Genomic DNA, 21,263 nt, shown 5'->3' on the forward strand with positions numbered 1-21,263 from the left:
ACAGTGTTAGGATGATGATGAATAAAGGACACATGGAAAAAGCTTCTCTATTTCGCTCTCAGTCTAAAGTGTTTGTGTTTCTGTGTGTTTCTCCCCACAGGAACAGATTGCCAATGGTATTCAAGGTCATGCTGCTATGCCCTGTTCGTCTGTTTTGCTGATCGGCTCCTACAGTCTAGACAGGGAAGCAGTGAAGAAGCTGGGGATCGGACTCGCACTGGCTGCAGCTGTCTTGGCCTTTATCGTGGAGAAACTGTTCTGATGGAGCAACACTGTGCTAGAAAAGGGTTGTCAACACGGGAGAGGACAGTGACATCAGAGGAGCCCAAACAGTGTGTTTGATGCTTTCATTCAATTTTTTTAATGAACCCAAAGTGAAAACAGAGGTGTGGTAGTGATGCCCTACAGAGTCGACGTTTATTTTATTTGTTCTGTGAGACTCATGTTTTTAGTACAGGTAGAGTTTTACTTTTTAACTAAAGGACAGAGTTCACCACTTTTCAGGCGTTTTACCCTGTTTACTCCAAATGAAGTGATGTCAGTGTCTTCTCCTGTAAATGAAGTAGGAGTAACCACATGGGCAATGACAGGTCAGCAGTCTTTACAGACACTTTTTATATAAGCCCCTTTGTTACAAATTACATCTCATCTCCCTAGATTTAAATCGGAGTCTATTTCAAGCACCGACTCTGTTTCAGATTTGTGTTTCATTATGACAGTTGAACATTTTCCAAGTGTTTCATGAACATGCTTCATGTACACTGTGTCTATTGTTCACTGATGACTGCAGCCTGACATTGTCCATAGAATGGTAAATAAGTGTTTTGAATCATGTGTCTGGGTCTCTGTAGCTGTTTGACTGATAAATTAAAAACAGTTCAGCCAGTTGAAACTCTTGGAAAACACACTCTGGAGATTATGATCATCAGTACCAGAACCACATCTGAGGATGAACTGTCATTTTGCAGCTTGCTGAGTTGCAGAGTGATTGTTAGGTTTTACTGGATATTCCAACATATTTTTTAGCGGTACTGGGCGTGTAGGTTTCCAAATATTTAGTGCTACAGAGTAGCCCAGCCCTCTTTTGGTGGATTGAATTGTGCTTACTTTACAGTATGTGTTATTTTATTCTGTAGAAAGGAGTAACACTCTGTACAATACTCTGATGAAAGGTAATTTGTATCCTTAATTTCAAAGTATTTATTTTTCAATAAGAGACATGGACAGTATATATTCAGAACTACATAATGAATGTCTTTGAAGTTGTTTTACCATGTTGTTCTTTCGTTAAAGTTATTGTTCAACACAGTTTTGTTCGTTTCATTTATGCTTTTTGCCTAATACAGGAAAGTCAAATGTAATTAAATCCTGATGTATGTCTTACCCTACCTGATTAGTTATAACTGGTAATTGGCCAAGTGGACAGTGGTGACTGCTGGGACTGATGGTCATTACTGACCCTTCATTTTTTTCCTACAGAACACCACAGATGCAATGTGATTTATTTGTTTGTATGTGATGACCTGCTCTGGTGCCAACGTAAGGGTTGTTTCATATTTTCTGTAGCTGAGTTTTCTGCTGCCACCCCAATACAAGGAATGTCCCTGCCACTCATGATATCATTGGTTTTCATAGGGATTATGACTTCAATAGAAATATGTTCATAGGGAGATCTGTGGATCATCCAGACCACTACAAACTAGACTCAAATATTTTGTATAGGGGTGGGAGCGGAAACCTCACAGGCAGATACCCTGTGAAATAACCGTTCTTTTGATATGTGGATTACATTTGGCGTATGTATAGTCTCAGTCTTTATTGAGAGACTGTATACTGCTTTTGGTTTTCTTGATTAGCATTGTTACAACCATCAAAACTGGTTTAATAAAGGACAAAATAAATTTTTCATGAGTAAAATGACTTTAGTGTTGATTGATCGAATAATTCACTGAGTTAACTGCCAACATTTTTATTATTAGATACGTCCTCCGTCTCATTACAGCGCTCTGTATCTCTCAGTAGTTGTCATGCAGACTCCTGTGTTTCTCTCTGTCTTTCTGTTTTGAGGTACAGCAGTCCCAACATGTGCTCTGAAATCTCAGACAGTTAATAATGCATGCCCCAATTTATGTGTCGCATTGCACTGGCACATGTATCTCTGTCACCGTGTCTGCATTTTTGTGTGTGTGTGTGTGTGTGTGTGTGTGTGTGTGTGTGTGTGTGTGTGTGTGTGTGTGTGTGTGCAAGCCCTGCGTACATCCCTAGTCACAAGTGTCTCTTCCAGCTTGTTTGTGAGCTTGTTTCTGTGTCAGAAGGTGTGTGTGTGTGTGTGTGTTTCTGTATATGTGTGTGTCTGTACTTGCCTTCACTGTCTAATGTAATGTAGGTTCCTCCGATGGTTAATTTAGCAGAAAGCCAGCGTGTGTGTATCTGTGGTTCAGGAGTGACAGGACTCATCACTCTCTCATTCAGAAAGCCCTGTTATTAGATATATCACTGTTTGTAGCCTACACACACACGAATGCACAAGCTTTGTATTATCTAAGTAAATGATGCATGTCACACATTCTGTTGACACACAGATGCATGCATGTACCCTTGCTTTTTCTTACCTAGCTAATGCATGTCATATACACACACACACGCACACACACTCCCACAGCACACTGCAACTTTGTGGTATATGGGTGCACGTCAGGCAAACTTGCACACAAACACAGGCACCAAAGCTTTATATTACCCGATCAAATGATGCGTGTCTTACACACAGACACTCACAGTAGCTTTGTATTATGTGATCAAATGATGCGTGTAGCTATGAAGCTTGTTACATCCATCCAGCAGTGCCCTATATTATTCTGCAGCCATCCATACTGTGTGACAGTTCTTTTGATGCTTTGTAAGCACATTTCCTCCCTGTGTATGTCAGTTACACTGCATTGTTCTCCAATGAAATATGGATGCAACGACACCCTTTATGTTTGGGAGATCATCACTTACTATGAAATATTGAGGCGGGAACCGCAGAAAGGAGATCATTATTCACTTCGCATCATTCACTTCACTTGTTTCTAATAAAAGCAAGAGTTTCTGAATTCTTGTCTTAGTTGCAGCTGTTGTCAATTTGTCATCTGCACAGTAACGTCCTTTTTGATGTGAAACGGAGCGACGTTGGACAAGAGAGAAATGCAAGGGAGGTTGAACATTAATGCGATCGGCTGTGTCATCTCTCATCTACCGTGTCATTTCATTTCATTGATTTAAGCATTTAAAACGGAGTGGTTTGGCTTGCATAAGAACATAGGCACATGTTGGTACTCAAAGTAGAGCGTTTATGTTTAGAGACTATGCATTTTTAAGAGGCTGAGATGCCACATTCCTGAGAGTCCAACGTAGTAAAGTATCTCAGGAAAAAAAAGAATATGTTCTCATCTGATCTTGAATGATGCAAGTGGTAGATTTGCTTAACAGTAGTAACTAAAGGTCAGCAGGACAGTAGAGCTAGACATCATTCGCCTTATTGTGATCATAACCAAAGTTAAAGATTTGTGTTGTGCTACAGGAGACAGAGAAATAAGTGAAGACATGTTTCCAAAAAAGAAGTGCTAATGTGTAGAATGCTAATGTGTGTGAATGTTTTCATGCTGTTCGTCAGCCCTGTGCAGTCCAAATTGTTATCTCCACCAATGATTTCAGTGCCTGTCAGAGTAATGCAGCTACTCTGATGTATTTATTTGTGAAAAATAAAAACAGAATGCCGTCTGCCATCCATCAATAACGTCTGTGTGTGTGTGTGTGTGTGTGTGTGTGTGAGTGTGTGAGAGAGTGTGTGAGTGTGTGTGTGTGTGTGTGTGTGTGTGTGTGTGTGCAACAAGTTATTCATATTGCATAAGCAGAAGGATGAACCCATAAACAGTATTTTTTTTACACTGTTTGTGATATTTGAGCCAGCAGTTTCCCAGCACTCCTCTGCTCAGCTGGTGCTGACAGGATGGCAGGCAAAAAAAATAAAAAATACTGCTATGAGCCATGAGTTATTTATTCCTGGGCCAAAAGCTATCAAACAATGGATAAACATTAACAGTAGCCCAACTGCTGACATTTCAAACAATATAACTACAAATATAAACCGTCATAATGCGGATTCTAGTGTGAAGAGATATTTTTCCCTAATCATATCAGTGTATGTATGTTAGAAGAATACTTTGATTTTATTTAATGGAAAGTTGTACATAGCAGTGGTGAATGTCTTTCGATCTCAACAATATGATCCAGTCACTCCAAAGCTCATCAGAATCCACCTTTATATAATGGACAGATAAACCAAATACAGCAATGTAAATATTTGCAATATTTGTATATTGTTAGAAAAAGAGGATGTGTGTCTTCTCACATGCTCTGTTCCTTAAGCCAATGAAAGAAATGATTGAGCCAGTGAGATGAGTCGTGGGCCTGGGCCCCCAGAACTCAGCACTTTACCACCAGTGGAGTGAAACAACTGCAGCATGTGAAAGCATGTAAAACTAGCGTTCGTCTTCTCTTCTAGCTTGCTAGTTATCCTTCACACTGAGCTGAGCAGGGAAACACAATAAACTTTGGATCAAGCTTCAGTTTCACAGTTCTGGACAAATCTTTGTCACATATACACTGAATATGAAAAATACATTTATTGGTAGACCGCTGAATTGATGCTGACAACTGGCACGAGTGTAGCTAATACAGAGGATCTTGACATTAGCTGCTGGCTGACAGAGCTTCTCATTAGCCACCATCTCAGGCTGTGACCTTTTCATTTCTGCCTAATGAAGTAAATTCCTCCCCAGCTTCTTTATTTGTCTGAATATCTTTATGAAGCCGAATGCATCGCATAAATAAAACATTTAAAGTAAATGCTGTATGGGGTAAGTGGAATCATGGATGTCAGAATTCATACCTTAAAGAAGAATCTGATTTATGACATAAAAAATGAATAAATAGTGTTCCACTTAAACTATATATTGAGGATCTTTTACAGTTTTGCTGTGGATGGCTTGTATTTTTGATGTGTAGCAGCCAAAAAATAAAAAAATAAAAACAAAATATAGGGAAATGCAGGCAGTTGTTGTTGTTTTTTCCCCAGGATTCAGTTTATTGCTATCTTGTTGAGGTTTGTTATCAGGGTGTAGCACTTTTTTCAGGCAAGCAATCAGTAAGGTGTGGAGAGAAAAACCTGACATAATTACAATGTTGATGTTTGTCAGGTTAAGCCCAATTTAGCTCAGTCAATTTACCATGCTGTCATTCAGCGTGCTTCAAAACTGTTCCATTAAAAATATCATCTTTTTTTTTTTTTTTTTTTTTTTTTTTTTTCGGCTGTTTTTTAGCTTAAAATTTCACCAGCATCTATGTTCATGTCAGTCACAGCTGCTGCAGCTTCTTGTGAGATTACAGAGACAATAATGTTGAAGGTGCAATTAAAATATTTACAGGATCAAAGCACTCATATCACATTTATTTTAGCAGTGACGTTAATTGACACAGAATGCAGTCAGTGGCAGTCGGTTGCATGAAATATGAAAATACTGTGCCTTGTGTGTGTGTGTGTGTGTTTATATGTGTGTGTGTGTGTGTGTGTGTGTGTGTGTGTTTGGCTGGAGGGGATGAGATCTAGCTAGCCTGAGGGTAGACACACAGTAACAGCAGTGACTGACACTACCTTACAACTGAGGCCTGGCTGAAACAATGTCTATTAATAATGTGTGTGTGTGTGTGTGTGTGTGTGTGTGTGTGTGTGTGTGTGTGTGTGTGTGTGTGTGATACTGCCCTAATTAGCAGCCGCCACCTTGGCCCTATTTTAGTTTGAAAGAAACAGAGAAACAAGGACAGAAAATCCTTCTTTTTCTCATATCCTGCCGTTAACCGAGTCGCCATTTGCCCTTAACTGTGACACCACATTACAGTATACAAGGAATACTGAATATGTGCACCGTCTGTTTTGTGTGTATACCATACAGTTTACCGTTATGCTGCTTCGGCCTCAGACAGCAAACACACGACGTAGCTAAGAATGCTTAAAGGATCATGAATCAGTGTTTTTGGTGACTGAAATTGTTCTCCGCTGTGTCATATTGCATTCCGCCGTTTATCAACTATTTTCTACTCCATTCTTTTTTCATATATTTTAAACAAACTGATCTGTTGGTATGTTGACAAACCTTAGAAAGTATTTCCTGAATGGTATCTTACAAACATCAGCTTTATTTCATGTTAAGCGCAATGGTGAGTTCCTTGTATTTAAAGTTTATCATCATAGCTGTTTTTTGTTTTTTTTCATTACTGTAGCAGTTAAGATCATTTTTATGTAATGCCAGTGGAAATGTCTGTTATTTTCATCACAATTATGACAGCAGGAAATTTAACTCTCGGTGAACACTATTACCATTATTTTAAATGCCAGAATATAAATGCTATTAACTGAGGAGGCAGCAGGGAACATTCTGATTATGAAATTGCATATTTGCACATGAGTGTTAACCTAAAATTTGTTAAAAACAAACGTATCTAATTTCCTGCAACTACGCCCAAGTGCAATTGCTGGATGCAAATGCAAGCCCACACGGGTGTGACCAATTAATTTTTGCAATTTTGGTGACCAACATGCTTTGTTGCTTTCTGTCTCCACCTCCCACCCTTCCCTCTTTCTCTCTGTCTCACCCTGCCTTTCCATTTCTATAGGCTGAGGGGTCTGCTCACTGTGTGCTAAGCACTTCAGTGCCTTCTGGAACAGAGGGGAAAATGACTTGGCAAGCATATCCATTCCTAATCATATGTGCTGTGCTGTGCTGTGCTGTGCTGTGCTGTGTGTGTGTGTGTGTGTGTGTGTGTGTGTGTGTGTGTGTGTGTGTGTGTGTGTGTGTGTGTGTGTGTGTGTGTGTGTGTCTGTGTCTGTGTCTGTGTCTGTGTCTGTGCGTGAGTACATAGGTCTTCATGCCAGCTTCGTCCAAGCATTTACTTTGGTGGCCCTTGTGCCTGCGTTCAGTGATTGCTGGGTTTTTATCTACACACACACACAAACACAGACACACACACACACCCCGTTGTCACTGCAAAGCAAACTGGGAATTCACAGCCTGCCGTGCGAGAGAGAGATTGGCTCTATTGAATGTCTTGGTGGGTTGCCAGTTCTGTTTTAGTGTGTATGTCTTTGTGCGTCTGTATGTGTCTGTGGTTTTGTGTCAGTGTGTGTGTGTGTGTGTTTGTGTGTGTGTTTGATGGGCTTACACATCTTTGACTTTGAGCTGGTAAGGGTGTTTGTATTCACCAGTGGGACAGGCGACCAAAGTCAACATTTTAGCTCTACACAGCATTGTTCTTGAAAGCTCTTTAATAAGCACACAGAGACGTGGCAGTCCTGCAGTATTACTTGGTGTTAAAAGCTGTTATTAGTTTGAAGACCGTTTTAAAGACACTTCTATCTGTTTAGTTTTGAAAAACAAATGCTTGCCTTAATGTCTCTTGACATTGCATTTGTCTAGGTTCTATATTGTTTGCATAACAGGGAGTGAATTCAATTTTCATTCAAATCATGTGTCTGAAAAACTGAAAAAATATGGCGCTTTGGTTTAATAACCCTGAAATGATGTGATTCATTGTGAAATCTTTTCTCCCAAAATCCAGACACAAAGGACATTAACTTTGCCGAAAAAGTTTTCCTTAAGAGTTTCTCCAACTCCCATATGTTAGAGGTTTATGGTCGAACTGTTAGGGTTCATGGAAACTTAATGAAAAGCTTTTCATGTAACTGCTGGACGACTCAAAGTTCCTTTCTCCTTCTCAGATATAGATGCTGTCAGATAGACGAGTCACATTTCAGATGGGTCAAAAAAGTAACTGTGAGAGGAAACTTTGGTCATTATCACAGTATAAGACATTTATCAGGGGTTTACCTTAATGAACCATCTGAGCTGTTCTATCTCAATATTTTTCATCAAACAGCAGCACTGTGCATTGCATCTATTTAAACAAGAATTACAATAAAAGCGAGAAGTCACCTTGAGGTCTCTCGGCTGTTTTCCTCCTGCTAATGTTTATTAGAGCTCTTCAGTTGGCAGCCATGAAACTTTTTAATGATGTTGTCATGGAAATAACTGTACATTGCCTGAGACTCCCGAGGGCTGGTTTGTTGCCATGGTGAAGTGTTCATGTGGCGCTGTCCACACATGAAACAATGCTCATTTACATAACTACATTGTTAATGCTTAATGAAAACCTTCTCACATGTTTAAGGGGAGATTACTGTTTTCTAAGGTTCTTGTGCTAACAAGGCTCTTTGTAAGAGTACTCTTGATAGATGATAATCTTTTCCCAGACAGAAATACTGGACTGAGTGTTAGGAACCGATATCTGTAATTGGAAAAACATTTTGCATGTGTGCAGCAGAAGGTAACCAACGTTCCTCCCTCCCGTCTTGGACAGGCGGCTTCCCAGAGTGCTGCACAGCCCTGAATTATTGGACTCCAGCCGAAAAAAAAGGCCTGGTGTAACACAAGTTTCTTAGCCTTACAGCCTTATCCATCATGCTTAAGTAGCTATATAGTAAACTGATTATAAATATTATAGACCAAACTTTTTAGCCATGCAAGTGGCTTGGCTCCATGTCAGTCAATCGATCCACCGTTATGGTCCAGACTGAAATATCTCAACAACTATTGGATGGATTGCTGTGAAATTTTGTACATTAATGGTCCCTAGAGGATGAATCTTAATGACTTTATACTGAATAGATTGGCACAGCAAATTCATGTATCACATTGACTTTGGTGCTCCCCTGACGTTTCTTGTAGTACCAACATGAGGTTGACATTTGCGGTTTTGACTAAAATATCTTGCCATGAACTTTGGCACACACCATGCTAAACACTATAACTGCTAAACATTGTCATTGTAAGCATGTTAGCATGCTGACATTTGCATTTAGCGCAAAGCATTTCTGTATCTCAGTACATTCTCACAGAGTAGCTGGCATGGCTGTTAACTCTTGGTACTGTTCAACCCTATAAAACACACTATAAAGCAATAAACCTGTTCCTACTTTGCGAGAATGTATTTTTTCCTCTCTTTCAGTGTGTCCTCATACTTTCACATAACCTGCTTGTAATTAGAGGCATCATTCATTCTATCTGTTGCCCGATAGTCAGTTACGCCCCCCTCTGATACTGTGATGTGACCTTGTCATAAAATCTTTAGAATGAAGGAAGAAATCAATGGAAAGACATGTTTCGATTTTGGAGGGAGGCTGCCAACTGATGTTTGATGGAATTATAAAGACACACGCGCACACACACACACACACTCAGGGAAAGTAGATCCTGTAACTGATGGTGGAACTAATTTATTGGCTGCTAATTAGAAATAAGCGATAGGGAAGGAAGCTGGAGATGTGTATGTGATGGGGGAAGGAATTATTGTGTGAGAAAAAGCCATAAAAGAGCAATAAAAGTACATTCAAGAGAGACACAAGAGTCGCAAAGACTACTGGCGGTTTCCTGCCAAGACTGACTAATGGCAACCACAACTAATTGAAGACATGTCACAGTGTTTGAACCACATCACAGTCTAACATTATGGACTGAATGAGCTTTTTCAGGACTGGATGAGCGAAGTTAATAACTTGTATCACGTCTCAGATTTGACTTTGAAAGCATCATGTGAAAAATATTAGTATGAAACGTATTTGATGATTGTGTTCACATGAACTTCTGCCCAACTTACAGTGAATAAATTATTGCCCTCGCAAAACATACTTCCTAAATTATACAAACTGTATAGATTTTATGCCCTTACAAAACTTCTGCTTCTGAGAGGCCCAGTGCGTATTAGACAAACCAAATCTTGTAGAGAATGACGTGAGTCACCCGTTGACACTCTGAACATTGTAAACTGAAAATGTGACTGGAAATTGGCTCGACCATTAGTTTACAAATGCATGACATTTTGAGTTAAAAAATGAATAGATAAGACCATTGACAGCAAAGTGACTAGTGTGTTTGTCCAGTCAGTTCTGGTTGAAAGAGTGAAGTGTCAGTGGCTTACTGTGCAGCTTGCTAGAAATGATATCTTCCTCAAGCAAATTCACCTGTGATGCTGCCAGACTATAATAAGTGAAAAGAAACTGTGGACTGGCTTTGTTCAGACTAAGTGTAAATATGAAGTATATATTAATATATATATTTTTCCGCTCTTTGCTATTATTTTCCACTTGCATAATCAGTAAATTATATGATGTGTTGGAGACATCAAGTCTTAGCCCAGTCTGATCAATGAAATCAACATTACATAAAGATGGAAAACCTCAATAAAAATGAGGCTGAACCAACTCTGAACCAATTTAAAAAAATAAATAATTAGGTGCTGACTACAGAAGAAACAATATATGACGCAACATATCAACATATATTCAATATCATTATGCTGGGATAAACTATTATCAGTACATTTACTTATCAAAGACCAGTGTAGAAGTCTAAACTGGTATCTCCATCCAGCTATGAACATTTGCATCAAGCCATGACTCATGTGGCCTCTGTAGAGCAAGATGAACAGATGAACTGAACATCCCCTCAGTGTATCTCATCAATGTGACACATTTTTAGCTCTGCATCTCTCTGTGTAAAACATGAGTGCTCCAACAACAGGCACAATCAAAGACTATCCAGTTCTGACGATCTCCTTCGCCTTGTTTATGAGCTGAATGTCAGGAGAGCACAGCTAACAAGGTTTTTTTATTCCAGTGACAGTGACATCATGACAAAAAGTCAGTGACTGATGCATCGAGGCATCTGTAGCTTATTGAGAGTAACGCGGCATGTTGCATAACAGTGCTCCAGCAGCAGCCCATCACTCTTTCTTTCCCCATCTTTCTGTGCTACTACATCATCCCTCTCCCTGTCTTTTTTTTTTTTTTTGCTCCCCTTTTTCCTATTTCTTCCTCCTTTCTCTCACATCTGGCACTTTCTCTCTCTCATCTCTTCATTCCTCATTTATTCTTAATCTATTACACTATGCTCTAAGAAGTATGGGCGCTTACCTGCCCCCCCCCCCCCCCCCCCGTTCCCCCTGTGGAGCCATTGCACTTGCAACACAGATTTCACACACACAAATGTGGGCACACACATATTCATATACCTAAAGCACTTTAACTATAAAGCTCTGATAGGAAGGAACTGTTATTCAATAGGAACACCTTTGCTTTAGTGTGTGTCTGAGTGAGAGTTGAGCTGTGACAGGTTAAAAGTGACTTAACATCACAACTAATTACACACACATGCAAACATTTCATGCCTGTTTTTCCTTCTGCTTTGGAAGATTTTTTTTATTTATTTATTTATTTTTATTTTATTTTATTTATTTATTTTTTTTAGAAGTTTTTTTAAGTTGAATGTTGACAGTTGACAGTTTATGAGGCAAGCAGTCTGTCCAACAAACTGCAGAACAACAATCACACATACAGAGTTGGGAAGTCATTCACAGGGCAGCCTAGGAGCGAGAGCAGTCACAAATAAAGAATAAACAAAAGAAGAAAAATAATAATGGCATCGTAACGCCCTTCAGACATTTTCATCACATTTTGTGTCATGGGGGTTTTCACCCCGTGGTATTTGTTCTCTCTTTTATCACTCTCTTTCGTTCTGCTCTCCTCCTTGTTCATTCCCTCTTTACTCTCCTCATCTTTTCCCTGCTTTTTCTTTTTCTCTTCCTCTCCTGGGTGCCCCCCCTCCCCCTCCCCCCGTCGTTGATAGCTCCAGTTAATTTAATGTCAGCTCTGCCAGCTCGCCTCATCACTGCGAGACAAACAGATCTGAGCACAGAAGAGTGTGAGGACGGACTCAGACAGAAAGTAGAATGGAAAGAGAAAGATAAGAATGGAAAACAAGTTTTAGAAAAAAAATTGATCAATAAATAACAAAGGTGAAGGAAAAAAAAACTCAGACTGGCAGAACTGATACAAAAGAGTTTGCACTCAGCCTTCCCACATTCCTTTGCCTCTTACAGGAGAGGCAATTACAATTTCACAGGTTGAAATTAAAATCCCTCATGGTATGTGTATGTCTGAGTGTATGTGTGTGTGTGTGTGTGTGTGTGTGTCTGTGGGTGTGTGTGTGTGTGTGTGTGTGTGTGTGTGTGTGTGTGTGTGTGTGTGTGTATGTGTGTGTGTGTGTGTGTGTGTGTGTGTGTACTCCGTGAGATAGGGCAGGCTGTCAAAGTGATTTCAAGCTGTTTATAGCCTAAGCTCACAAAATGGATCCTGGTGCAGCAAAAGGGGGAAAAGAATCTAAATCCACACCCCCCTCCTTCTTTTTTTTTTTTTTTTTTAAAGAAAACTAATTCCTTGAATATTAATTGCCTGGCTGGCTCTTGATGATCAGCTTATTTGTTTGTGATGAGACTGCAAAAGAAAAGTACCCATAATCCCTGTCTCTCTCTCTCTTTCTCTTTCTTCCTGTCATACTGTCTTCTGTCTGCATTAATTTCTCTTTCTGCCCCTTTCCTTTGCTCTCTAATCTTTTTCTCTCTCTATTAACCTCTTTCTTGGAGCATGTTTGTTATTTGTAGATTTTTTTTTTCTTGGGTATCTTTAAGTTGGTGTTGCTCTGTCATCTAATACCAAAGTTCTAATATCTAATTTCTGGCCTTGCTTTATTTACATCCCTGAAGATTTATGGCTTGCGTCAGGTTTCATTTTCAAGCCCCAGAGTGTAGCTTGATTTATTCCCATTATAATAGTATCTCCACTTTCCAGGTCCTCTCTCAGATTCCTTACGGCATACTGTGTAGGCTACAAGCGCTATATAATCTCTTTGAGTGTTCCTATCAGTCATCAGCGTTTATAGGGTATCAACCTTTATTCATCCAGGGAAAGTCAACTGAGCTCACTTGCTTTTACTACAGCAACACTCTGGTACACTTCCGCAACTGGGAACAAGACAGTGCGACTGCATTCTCCTCCTGTCGTCCACTCAGAAGCTCTCACTGCAACAGCTGAAGAGGCTGAAAACCTTGTTCAAGGGCAATTAAACCATTGGCAGGTGAAGCAGGGGAAAGCAAAGAGATGGGAGCGAGACTTAAACTCATTTGACTCAACAATTTGATTTATGGGATTCATTCACACTGATGTACAAAGAGCGGTGACTGTGGTTGCAGAGACATGAAAGAGACAGACCTCTGTGCTACCTGTGGATATGCTTTTATGGCAGAGAGGGTTCTGGCATGGGGCTGAAATGCAATTAGATATGCTGAATGTAAGTTTGCCCTGTGTGTTTGTGTGTAAATGCATCTTGATATCAGTGTGACCTTTAGTTTATTAGCATAGCAATGCCCCATGTTGTGATTCTTTCTCGTAAAGATTCAAAACAGTAAGCATGTCCCAGCTCCAGTGCTGCAACACTCCAGTGTTGGTTGTGGATTTGCATTACCATGAATTTTTGTCGCTTCATTTTTGTGAATTGGACCTTTGGTGTGTTTTTGCAGTCTGCATTTTCAACACATCCATAGACATAAACAGCCCTCGGATGTGTTCTCTTAGTGACAGTGCAGACATTTGCTGTAACAACATCTTGTGCTCCTTGCGCACAGAGTGTGTCTGTGTATGTGTGAAAGCAAGGGCGTAGGTTTGCTCTAAACATTGGTAGGGACGCAAAACCGCCAACACCCCTCCAAAACAAAGAGATTGGCTTTTTAATGCCGGTTTGAAACCTGTTAGAAATTGGAACAATATCATATATTGACATATATGTGTAGCTAATAGAAACATGTATTTTAGTATGTCTGTTTACATTATAGACATGTGTTACATAAATAAATATACATCCCATAGACAGTATATTTTCATATTATATATGTAAATGTTTACATTTGATAAGAAATTATTTTAAAAAATCATATACAAACATATAGAATTTTAATAAGCATGTTGTTTTAATAAAGTAATTTTTTAATATGAGTATTTCATATATGTTATGAACTTATATCTTCATATATCCAGAGGATGTATATATGTAATAATATATCCTCTTATAGGTGACACATATGGTAACATCACTCTTGGTATAGGGACATAAATGTCATATATATGTCACAAGTCGTAGTATAATAAGTCATAAAAAAGTCATAGTGGAGTAAGGCATATGAACATCATATTAAAGTAAGACATGAAAAAGTCATAGTTTAGAAAGTTATAAAAAAGGGTCACAGTATTTCTGTCTGTCCCTCTCTAGATAATAGTCATAAAGTACAACACACATTCCAATCCTGAGTAGTGACCAGCGGAACACTCGGACACAGATCTGAGGAAAAATATGAAATTAAATATAACTGTTCGGTAAGCATGTGATGTTTCTATGCAATAAGTCAATTCCCAGCCTATCCTCTAGAATGGCTGAAATACAACATATATCCTAGGTTTCAAGACAATATCTTTCATATGACCATACTGTCAGCATCCTTCACACAACAGACATTATAGACATCACAATGTCTTTATTATTATCAATATAGTCAAAGAACTGCTGTATAATTTACATTTATAGACTATTAACTTTAGGAAATGTTTATTATGTAGTTAACCTCTTGTATTATGATTAATTTCAGGTTTTGAAGGATGTAATATGAAATCCACATTTGTATTATTCCTGTCTGTCATTATAAGTGCCATTATGTTTATATGTTGTTTCATTTAATGTTTTATGGTTATGGTGGAAGATGGATGTGCGAGTTTATAGGTCAACAATTATTGAATTAAACAATTCAAAGTTCTGTGGAAAATTACTTCTCTCCAGTTTGAAACAAAGGAGAAGACGGGTGACACCTCTGAAACGTGTGCCAGTCCCCAGGGGATCAAACAGTTGTGATCAATTCACACATTGCTCAAAGTCATGGCTCTAAGTTATTGGTTCTAAGTCGTTGGCTGTTAGCCGTTGCTTATTGCCATTTTGCACTTTATCGTTTGTCTGCGCTCTTTGTTCTTTCTTTGCCACGTGCTCTAAGTAACTTATTTTTTGTCTAGTGCGACCTTTTACTTTTATAAGCCAAGTCAAAACCAACTGAACCAAAACAGAAGAGGTATATTAGAGTAATTTTTGTAACTTTTAATTATTATCACGTTTTCATTTTTGAAGATTTTTGACAGTTTTAGAATCATCTGGTCATCTCCACTCTCCTCTAAAGTTATCCAGCATTAGAGTGCATTAGAGTTTATTTATCAACCCATAAGAGGTCACGACTGCCATCAGAGAAGCCTACAAGAAATTGAGAGTGCTCGAGACAAAAAGTCTACTGGCAAACTCTACCAAGGCTGAACCGCTGAGACACGGTGATAACAGAACACGGCCTCCAATCCACCTAGATCACGCTTTTCCAGGGTTACCACGACTCCGCCACCTGGGCTACAGCCAAGGGTCTCCAACCACAGCACAACTCATGGTAGAGCGGTCTTAACATTCTGCTCATGCTTGGGTTGATGTCAGAATATAGCAATATTTAATCACCAAATTTCATTCGTAGAAGTAGAATTAAACCATAGTGTATAACCATAACATATTCTCTCCCACCATTGCCAACTTGTGACAGTTTATTTCATTATTGTTTTCATCTTTATGATTATGACACATTGCATTTACTCTGTAGGTGGTAGTCTAGTTAATAAATGTCTTTATTTACACTCAGTCGTTGTCCTATTGTGTTCTTTTGAAGAAAAAATTGGAGATCCATTGAATTGAGAAGTCACATCTTCTCATATGACATTCATCAAATTAATAAATGAAGTAATTCATTGGTTTCCTCCCTGAGAACTGGTGCAGTATATTAAGGCATAAAAGGTCATGAAAGCGCAATCGTATTGTAAGGAATAAAACGACATAGTATAGTAAGGCTTAAAAATGTCAAAAAACGTCATAGTATAGTATGGCATAAAATGTCAAAAAAACATTTTAGTTTATTATTGCATAAAAGGTCACAAGAAAGGCATAGTATGATAAGGCATCCAATGAAATAGTATAGTAATGCTTAAAAATGCCAAAAAACGTCATAGTATAGTATGGCATAAAAATGCCAAAAAACGTCATAGTATAGTATGGCATAAAAATGTCAAAAAACGTCATAGTATAGTATGGCATAAAATGTCAAAAAAAAAATTAACGTATATTAAGGTATAAAAGGTCATAAACACATCATAGTATGGTAAAGCATCAAATAAAATAGTATTGTAAGGCATAAAAATGCCAAAAAACGTCATAGTATAGTATGGCATAAAACGTCAAAAAAACATTTTAGTTTATTATTGCATAAAAGGTCACAAGAAAGGCATAGTATGATAAGGCATCCAATGAAATAGTATAGTAAGGCTTAAAAATGCCAAAAAACGTCATAGTATAGTATGGCATAAAAATGTCAAAAAACGTCCTAGTATAGTATGGCATAAAACGTCAAAAAAACGTTAAAGCATATTAAGGCACAAAGGGTCATAAGAAAGGCATAGTATGATAAGGCATCTAATGAAATAGTATAGTAATGCTTAAAAATGCCAAAAAACGTCATAGTATCATATGGCATAATAATGTCAAAAAACGTCATAGTATACTATGGCATAAAAATGTCAAAAAAACATTTTAGTTTATTGTGGCATAAAAGGTCTTAAGAAAGGCATAGTATGATAAGGCATCCAATGAAATAGTATAGTAAGGCTTAAAAATGCCAAAAAACGTCATAGTATAGTATGGCATAAAAATGTCAAAAAAAAATTAACGTATATTAAGGTATAAAAGGTCATAAACACATCATAGTATGGTAAAGCATCAAATAAAATAGTAATATAAGGCATAAAAATGCCAATAAACGTCACAGTATACTACGGCATGAAAATGTCAAAAAACGTCATAGTATAGTATGGCATAAAACGTCAAAAAAACTTTTTAGTTTATTATTGCATAAAAGGTCACAAGAAAGGCATAGTATGATAAGGCATCCAATGAAATAGTATAGTAAGGCTTAAAAATGCCAAAAAACGTCATAGTATAGTATGGCATAAAAATGTCAAAAAACGTCCTAGTATAGTATGGCATAAAACGTCAAAAAAACGTTAAAGCATATTAAGGCACAAAGGGTCATAAGAAAGGCATAGTATGATAAGGCATCTAATGAAATAGTATAGTAATGCTTAAAAATGCCAAAAAACGTCATAGTATCATATGGCATAATAATGTCAAAAAACGTCATAGTATACTATGGCATAAAAATGTCAAAAAAACATTTTAGTTTATTGTGGCATAAAAGGTCTTAAGAAAGGCATAGTATGATAAGGCATCCAATGAAATAGTAGAGTAATGCTTAAAAATGCCAAAAACGTCATAGTATAGTATGGCATAAAAATGTAAAAAAAAAAATTAACGTATATTAAGGTATAAAAGGTCATAAACAAATCATAGTATGGTAAAGCATCAAATAAAATAGTAATATAAGGCATAAAAATGCCAATAAACGTCACAGTATACTACGGCATAAAAATGTCAAAAAACGTCATAGTATAGTATGGCATAAAACGTCAAAAAAACATTTTAGTTTATTATTGCATAAAAGGTCACAAGAAAGGCATAGTATGATAAGGCATCCAATGAAATAGTATAGTAAGGCTTAAAAATGCCAAAAAACGTCATAGTATAGTATGGCATAAAACGTCAAAAAAACGTTAAAGCATATTAAGGCACAAAGGGTCATAAGAAAGGCATAGTATGATAAGGCATCTAATGAAATAGTATAGTAATGCTTAAAAATGCCAAAAAACGTCATAGTATCATATGGCATAATAATGTCAAAAAACGTCATAGTATACTATGGCATAAAAATGTCAAAAAAACATTTTAGTTTATTGTGGCATAAAAGGTCTTAAGAAAGGCATAGTATGATAAGGCATCTAATGAAATAGTATAGTAAGGCTTAAAAATGCCAAAAAACGTCATAATATCATATGGCATAAAAATGTCAAAAAACGTCATAGTATAGTAGGGCATAAAATGTCAAAAAAAATGAATGTATATTAAGCTATAAAAGGTCGTAAACACGTCATAGTATGGTAAAGCATCAAATAAAATAGTATTGTAAGGCATAAATATGCCAAAAAACGTTATAGTATAGTATGGCATAAAATGTCAAAAAAACATTTTAGTTTATTATGGCATGAAAGGTCATAAGAAAGGCATAGTATGATAAGGCATCCAATGAAATAGTATAGTAAGGCTTAAAAATGCCAAAAAACGTCATAGTATAGTATGGCATAAAAATGTCAAGAAAACATTTTAGTTTATTGTGGCATAAAAGGTCTTAAGAAAGGCATAGTATGATAAGGCATCCAATGAAATAGTATAGTAAGGCTTAAAAATGCCAAAAAACGTCATAGTATAGTATGGCATAAAAATGTCAAAAAACGTCGTTGTATAGTATGGCATAAAATGTCAAAAAAACGTTTAAGTATATTAAGGCACAAAGGGTCATAAGAAAGGCATAGTATGATAAGGCATCTAATGAAATAATATAGTAATGCTTAAAAATGCCAAAAAAACGTCATAGTATAGTACGGCATAAAAATGTCAAAAAACGTCATAGTATAGTATGGCATAAAACGTCAAAAAAACATTTTAGTTTATTATGGCATAAAAGGTCTTAAGAAAGGCATAGTATGATAAGGCATCCAATGAAATAGTATAGTAAGGCATAAAAATGCCAAAAAACGTCATAGTATAGTATTGTATAAAAATGCCAAAAAACGTCATAGTATAGTATGGCATAAAATGTCAAAAAAACATTTTAGTTTATTATGGCATGAAAGGTCATAAGAAAGGCATAGTATGATAAGGCATCTAATGAAATAGTATAGTAATGCTTAAAAATGCCAAAAAACGTCATAGTATCATATGGCATAATAATGTCAAAAAACGTCATAGTATAGTATGGCATAAAATGTCAAAAAAACATTTTAGTTTATTATGGCATGAAAGGTCATAAGAAAGGCATACTATGAAAAGGCATCTAATTAAATAGTATAGTAATGCTTAAAAATGCCAAAAAACGTCATAGTATCATATGGCATAATAATGTCAAAAAACGTCATAGTATAGTATGGCATAAAATGTCAAAAAAAAATTAACGTATATTAAGGTATAAAAGGTCATAAACACATCATAGTATGGTAAAGCATCAAATAAAATAGTATTGTAAGGCATAAAAATGCCAATAAACGTCATAGTATACTATGGCAAAAAAATGTCAAAAAAAGTCCATAGTATAGTATGGCATAAAACGTCAAAAAAACATTTTAGTTTATTATTGCATAAAAGGTCACAAGAAAGGCATAGTATGATAAGGCATCTAATGAAATAGTATAGTAATGCTTAAAAATGCCAAAAAACGTCATAGTATCATATGGCATAATAATGTCAAAAAAACATTTTAGTTTATTATGGCATAAAAGGTCTTAAGAAAGGCATAGTATGATAAGGCATCCAATGAAATAGTATAGTAAGGCATAAAAATGCCAAAAAACGTCATAGTATAGTATGGCATAAAATGTCAAAAAAACATTTTAGTTTATTATGGCATGAAAGGTCATAAGAAAGGCATAGTATGATAAGGCATCTAATGAAATAGTATAGTAATGCTTAAAAATGCCAAAAAACGTCATAGTATCATATGGCATAATAATGTCAAAAAACGTCATAGTATATTATGGCATAAAACGTCAAAAAAACTTTTTAGTTTATTATGGCATGAAAGGTCATAAGAAAGGCATACTATGAAAAGGCATCTAATTAAATAGTATAGTAATGCTTAAAAATGCCAAAAAACGTCATAGTATCATATGGCATAATAATGTCAAAAAACGTCATAGTATAGTATGGCATAAAATGTCAAAAAAAAATTAACGTATATTAAGGTATAAAAGGTCATAAACACATCATAGTATGGTAAAGCATCAAATAAAATAGTATTGTAAGGCATAAAAATGCCAATAAACGTAATAGTATACTATGGCAAAAAAATGTCAAAAAAAGTCCATAGTATAGTATGGCATAAAACGTCAAAAAAACATTTTAGTTTATTATTGCATAAAAGGTCACAAGAAAGGCATAGTATGATAAGGCATCCAATGAAATAGTATAGTAAGGCTTAAAAATGTCAAAAAACGTCATAGTATAGTATGGCATAAAATGTCAAAAAAACATTTTAGTTTATTATGGCATGAAAGGTCATAAGAAAGGCATAGTATGATAAGGCATCTAATGAAATAGTATAGTAATGCTTAAAAATGCCAAAAAACGTCATAGTATCATATGGCATAATAATGTCAAAAAACGTCATAGTATAGTATGGCATAAAAATGTCATAAAAAATGTCAAAAAACGTTTAAGTATATTAAGGTATAAAAGGTCATAAACACATCATAGTATGGTAAAGCATCAAATAAAATAGTATTGTAAGGCATAAAAATGCCAATAAACGTCATAGTATACTATGGCAAAAAAATGTCAAAAAAAGTCCATAGTATAGTATGGCATAAAACGTCAAAAAAACATTTTAGTTTATTATTGCATAAAAGGTCACAAGAAAGGCATAGTATTATAAGGCATCTAATGAAATAGTATAGTAATGCTTAAAAATGCCAAAAAACGTCATAGTATCATATGGCATAAAACGTCAAAAAAACATTTTAGTTTATTATTGCATAAAAGGTCACAAGAAAGGCATAGTATGATAAGGCATCCAATGAAATAGTATAGTAAGGCTTAAAAATGCCAAAAAACGTCGTAGTATAGTATGGCATAAAAATGTCAAAAAATTCATAGTATAGTATGACATAAAACGTCAAAAAAACTATAAAAATGCAAAGTAAGGTACAAAAAATGTCATGAATACGTCATAGTACAACAAGGCATGAAACACGTAGTATACTCAGTCATAAAAAAATATAGTAAGGCATAAAAAACCTCATTATATAATAAGGTACAAAAAACATCATTGTATATTAAGGCATAATAGATGTCATAAAAATGTCATAGTACAGGAAGGCATAAATAACTTCATAAAAATATAGTTTAGTATGGTATAAAAATGTCATAATATTGTCATAGTATAGTAAGGTATAAAAAATGTCATGAAAATGTCTCAGTATAGTAAAACATAAGAAAACATCATAAAAACATCATAGTATAGTAAGGTATACAAAACGTCATAGTGTTACG

At 36.2% G+C, this 21,263-nt stretch overlaps 1 protein-coding gene across 2 annotated transcripts in view; it reads left to right on the forward strand.

Annotated features, from left to right (window-relative positions):
- cdkal1 (CDK5 regulatory subunit associated protein 1-like 1) overlaps nt 1-1,920 on the forward strand; it is a 227,831-nt gene extending 225,911 nt beyond the window's left edge. For both annotated transcript variants that reach the window (XM_056380394.1, XM_056380395.1), the window contains one exon: nt 101-1,920. In XM_056380394.1, the coding sequence (XP_056236369.1) occupies nt 101-262 (162 nt within the window). In that variant the 3' untranslated portion in view covers nt 263-1,920. The remainder of the gene's footprint in view (nt 1-100) is intronic.
- The last annotated feature ends 19,343 nt before the right edge of the window (nt 1,921-21,263 follow it).

Source organism: Seriola aureovittata, chromosome 7 (genome assembly GCF_021018895.1).
Source record: "Seriola aureovittata isolate HTS-2021-v1 ecotype China chromosome 7, ASM2101889v1, whole genome shotgun sequence".
Taxonomy (NCBI): domain Eukaryota; kingdom Metazoa; phylum Chordata; class Actinopteri; order Carangiformes; family Carangidae; genus Seriola; species Seriola aureovittata.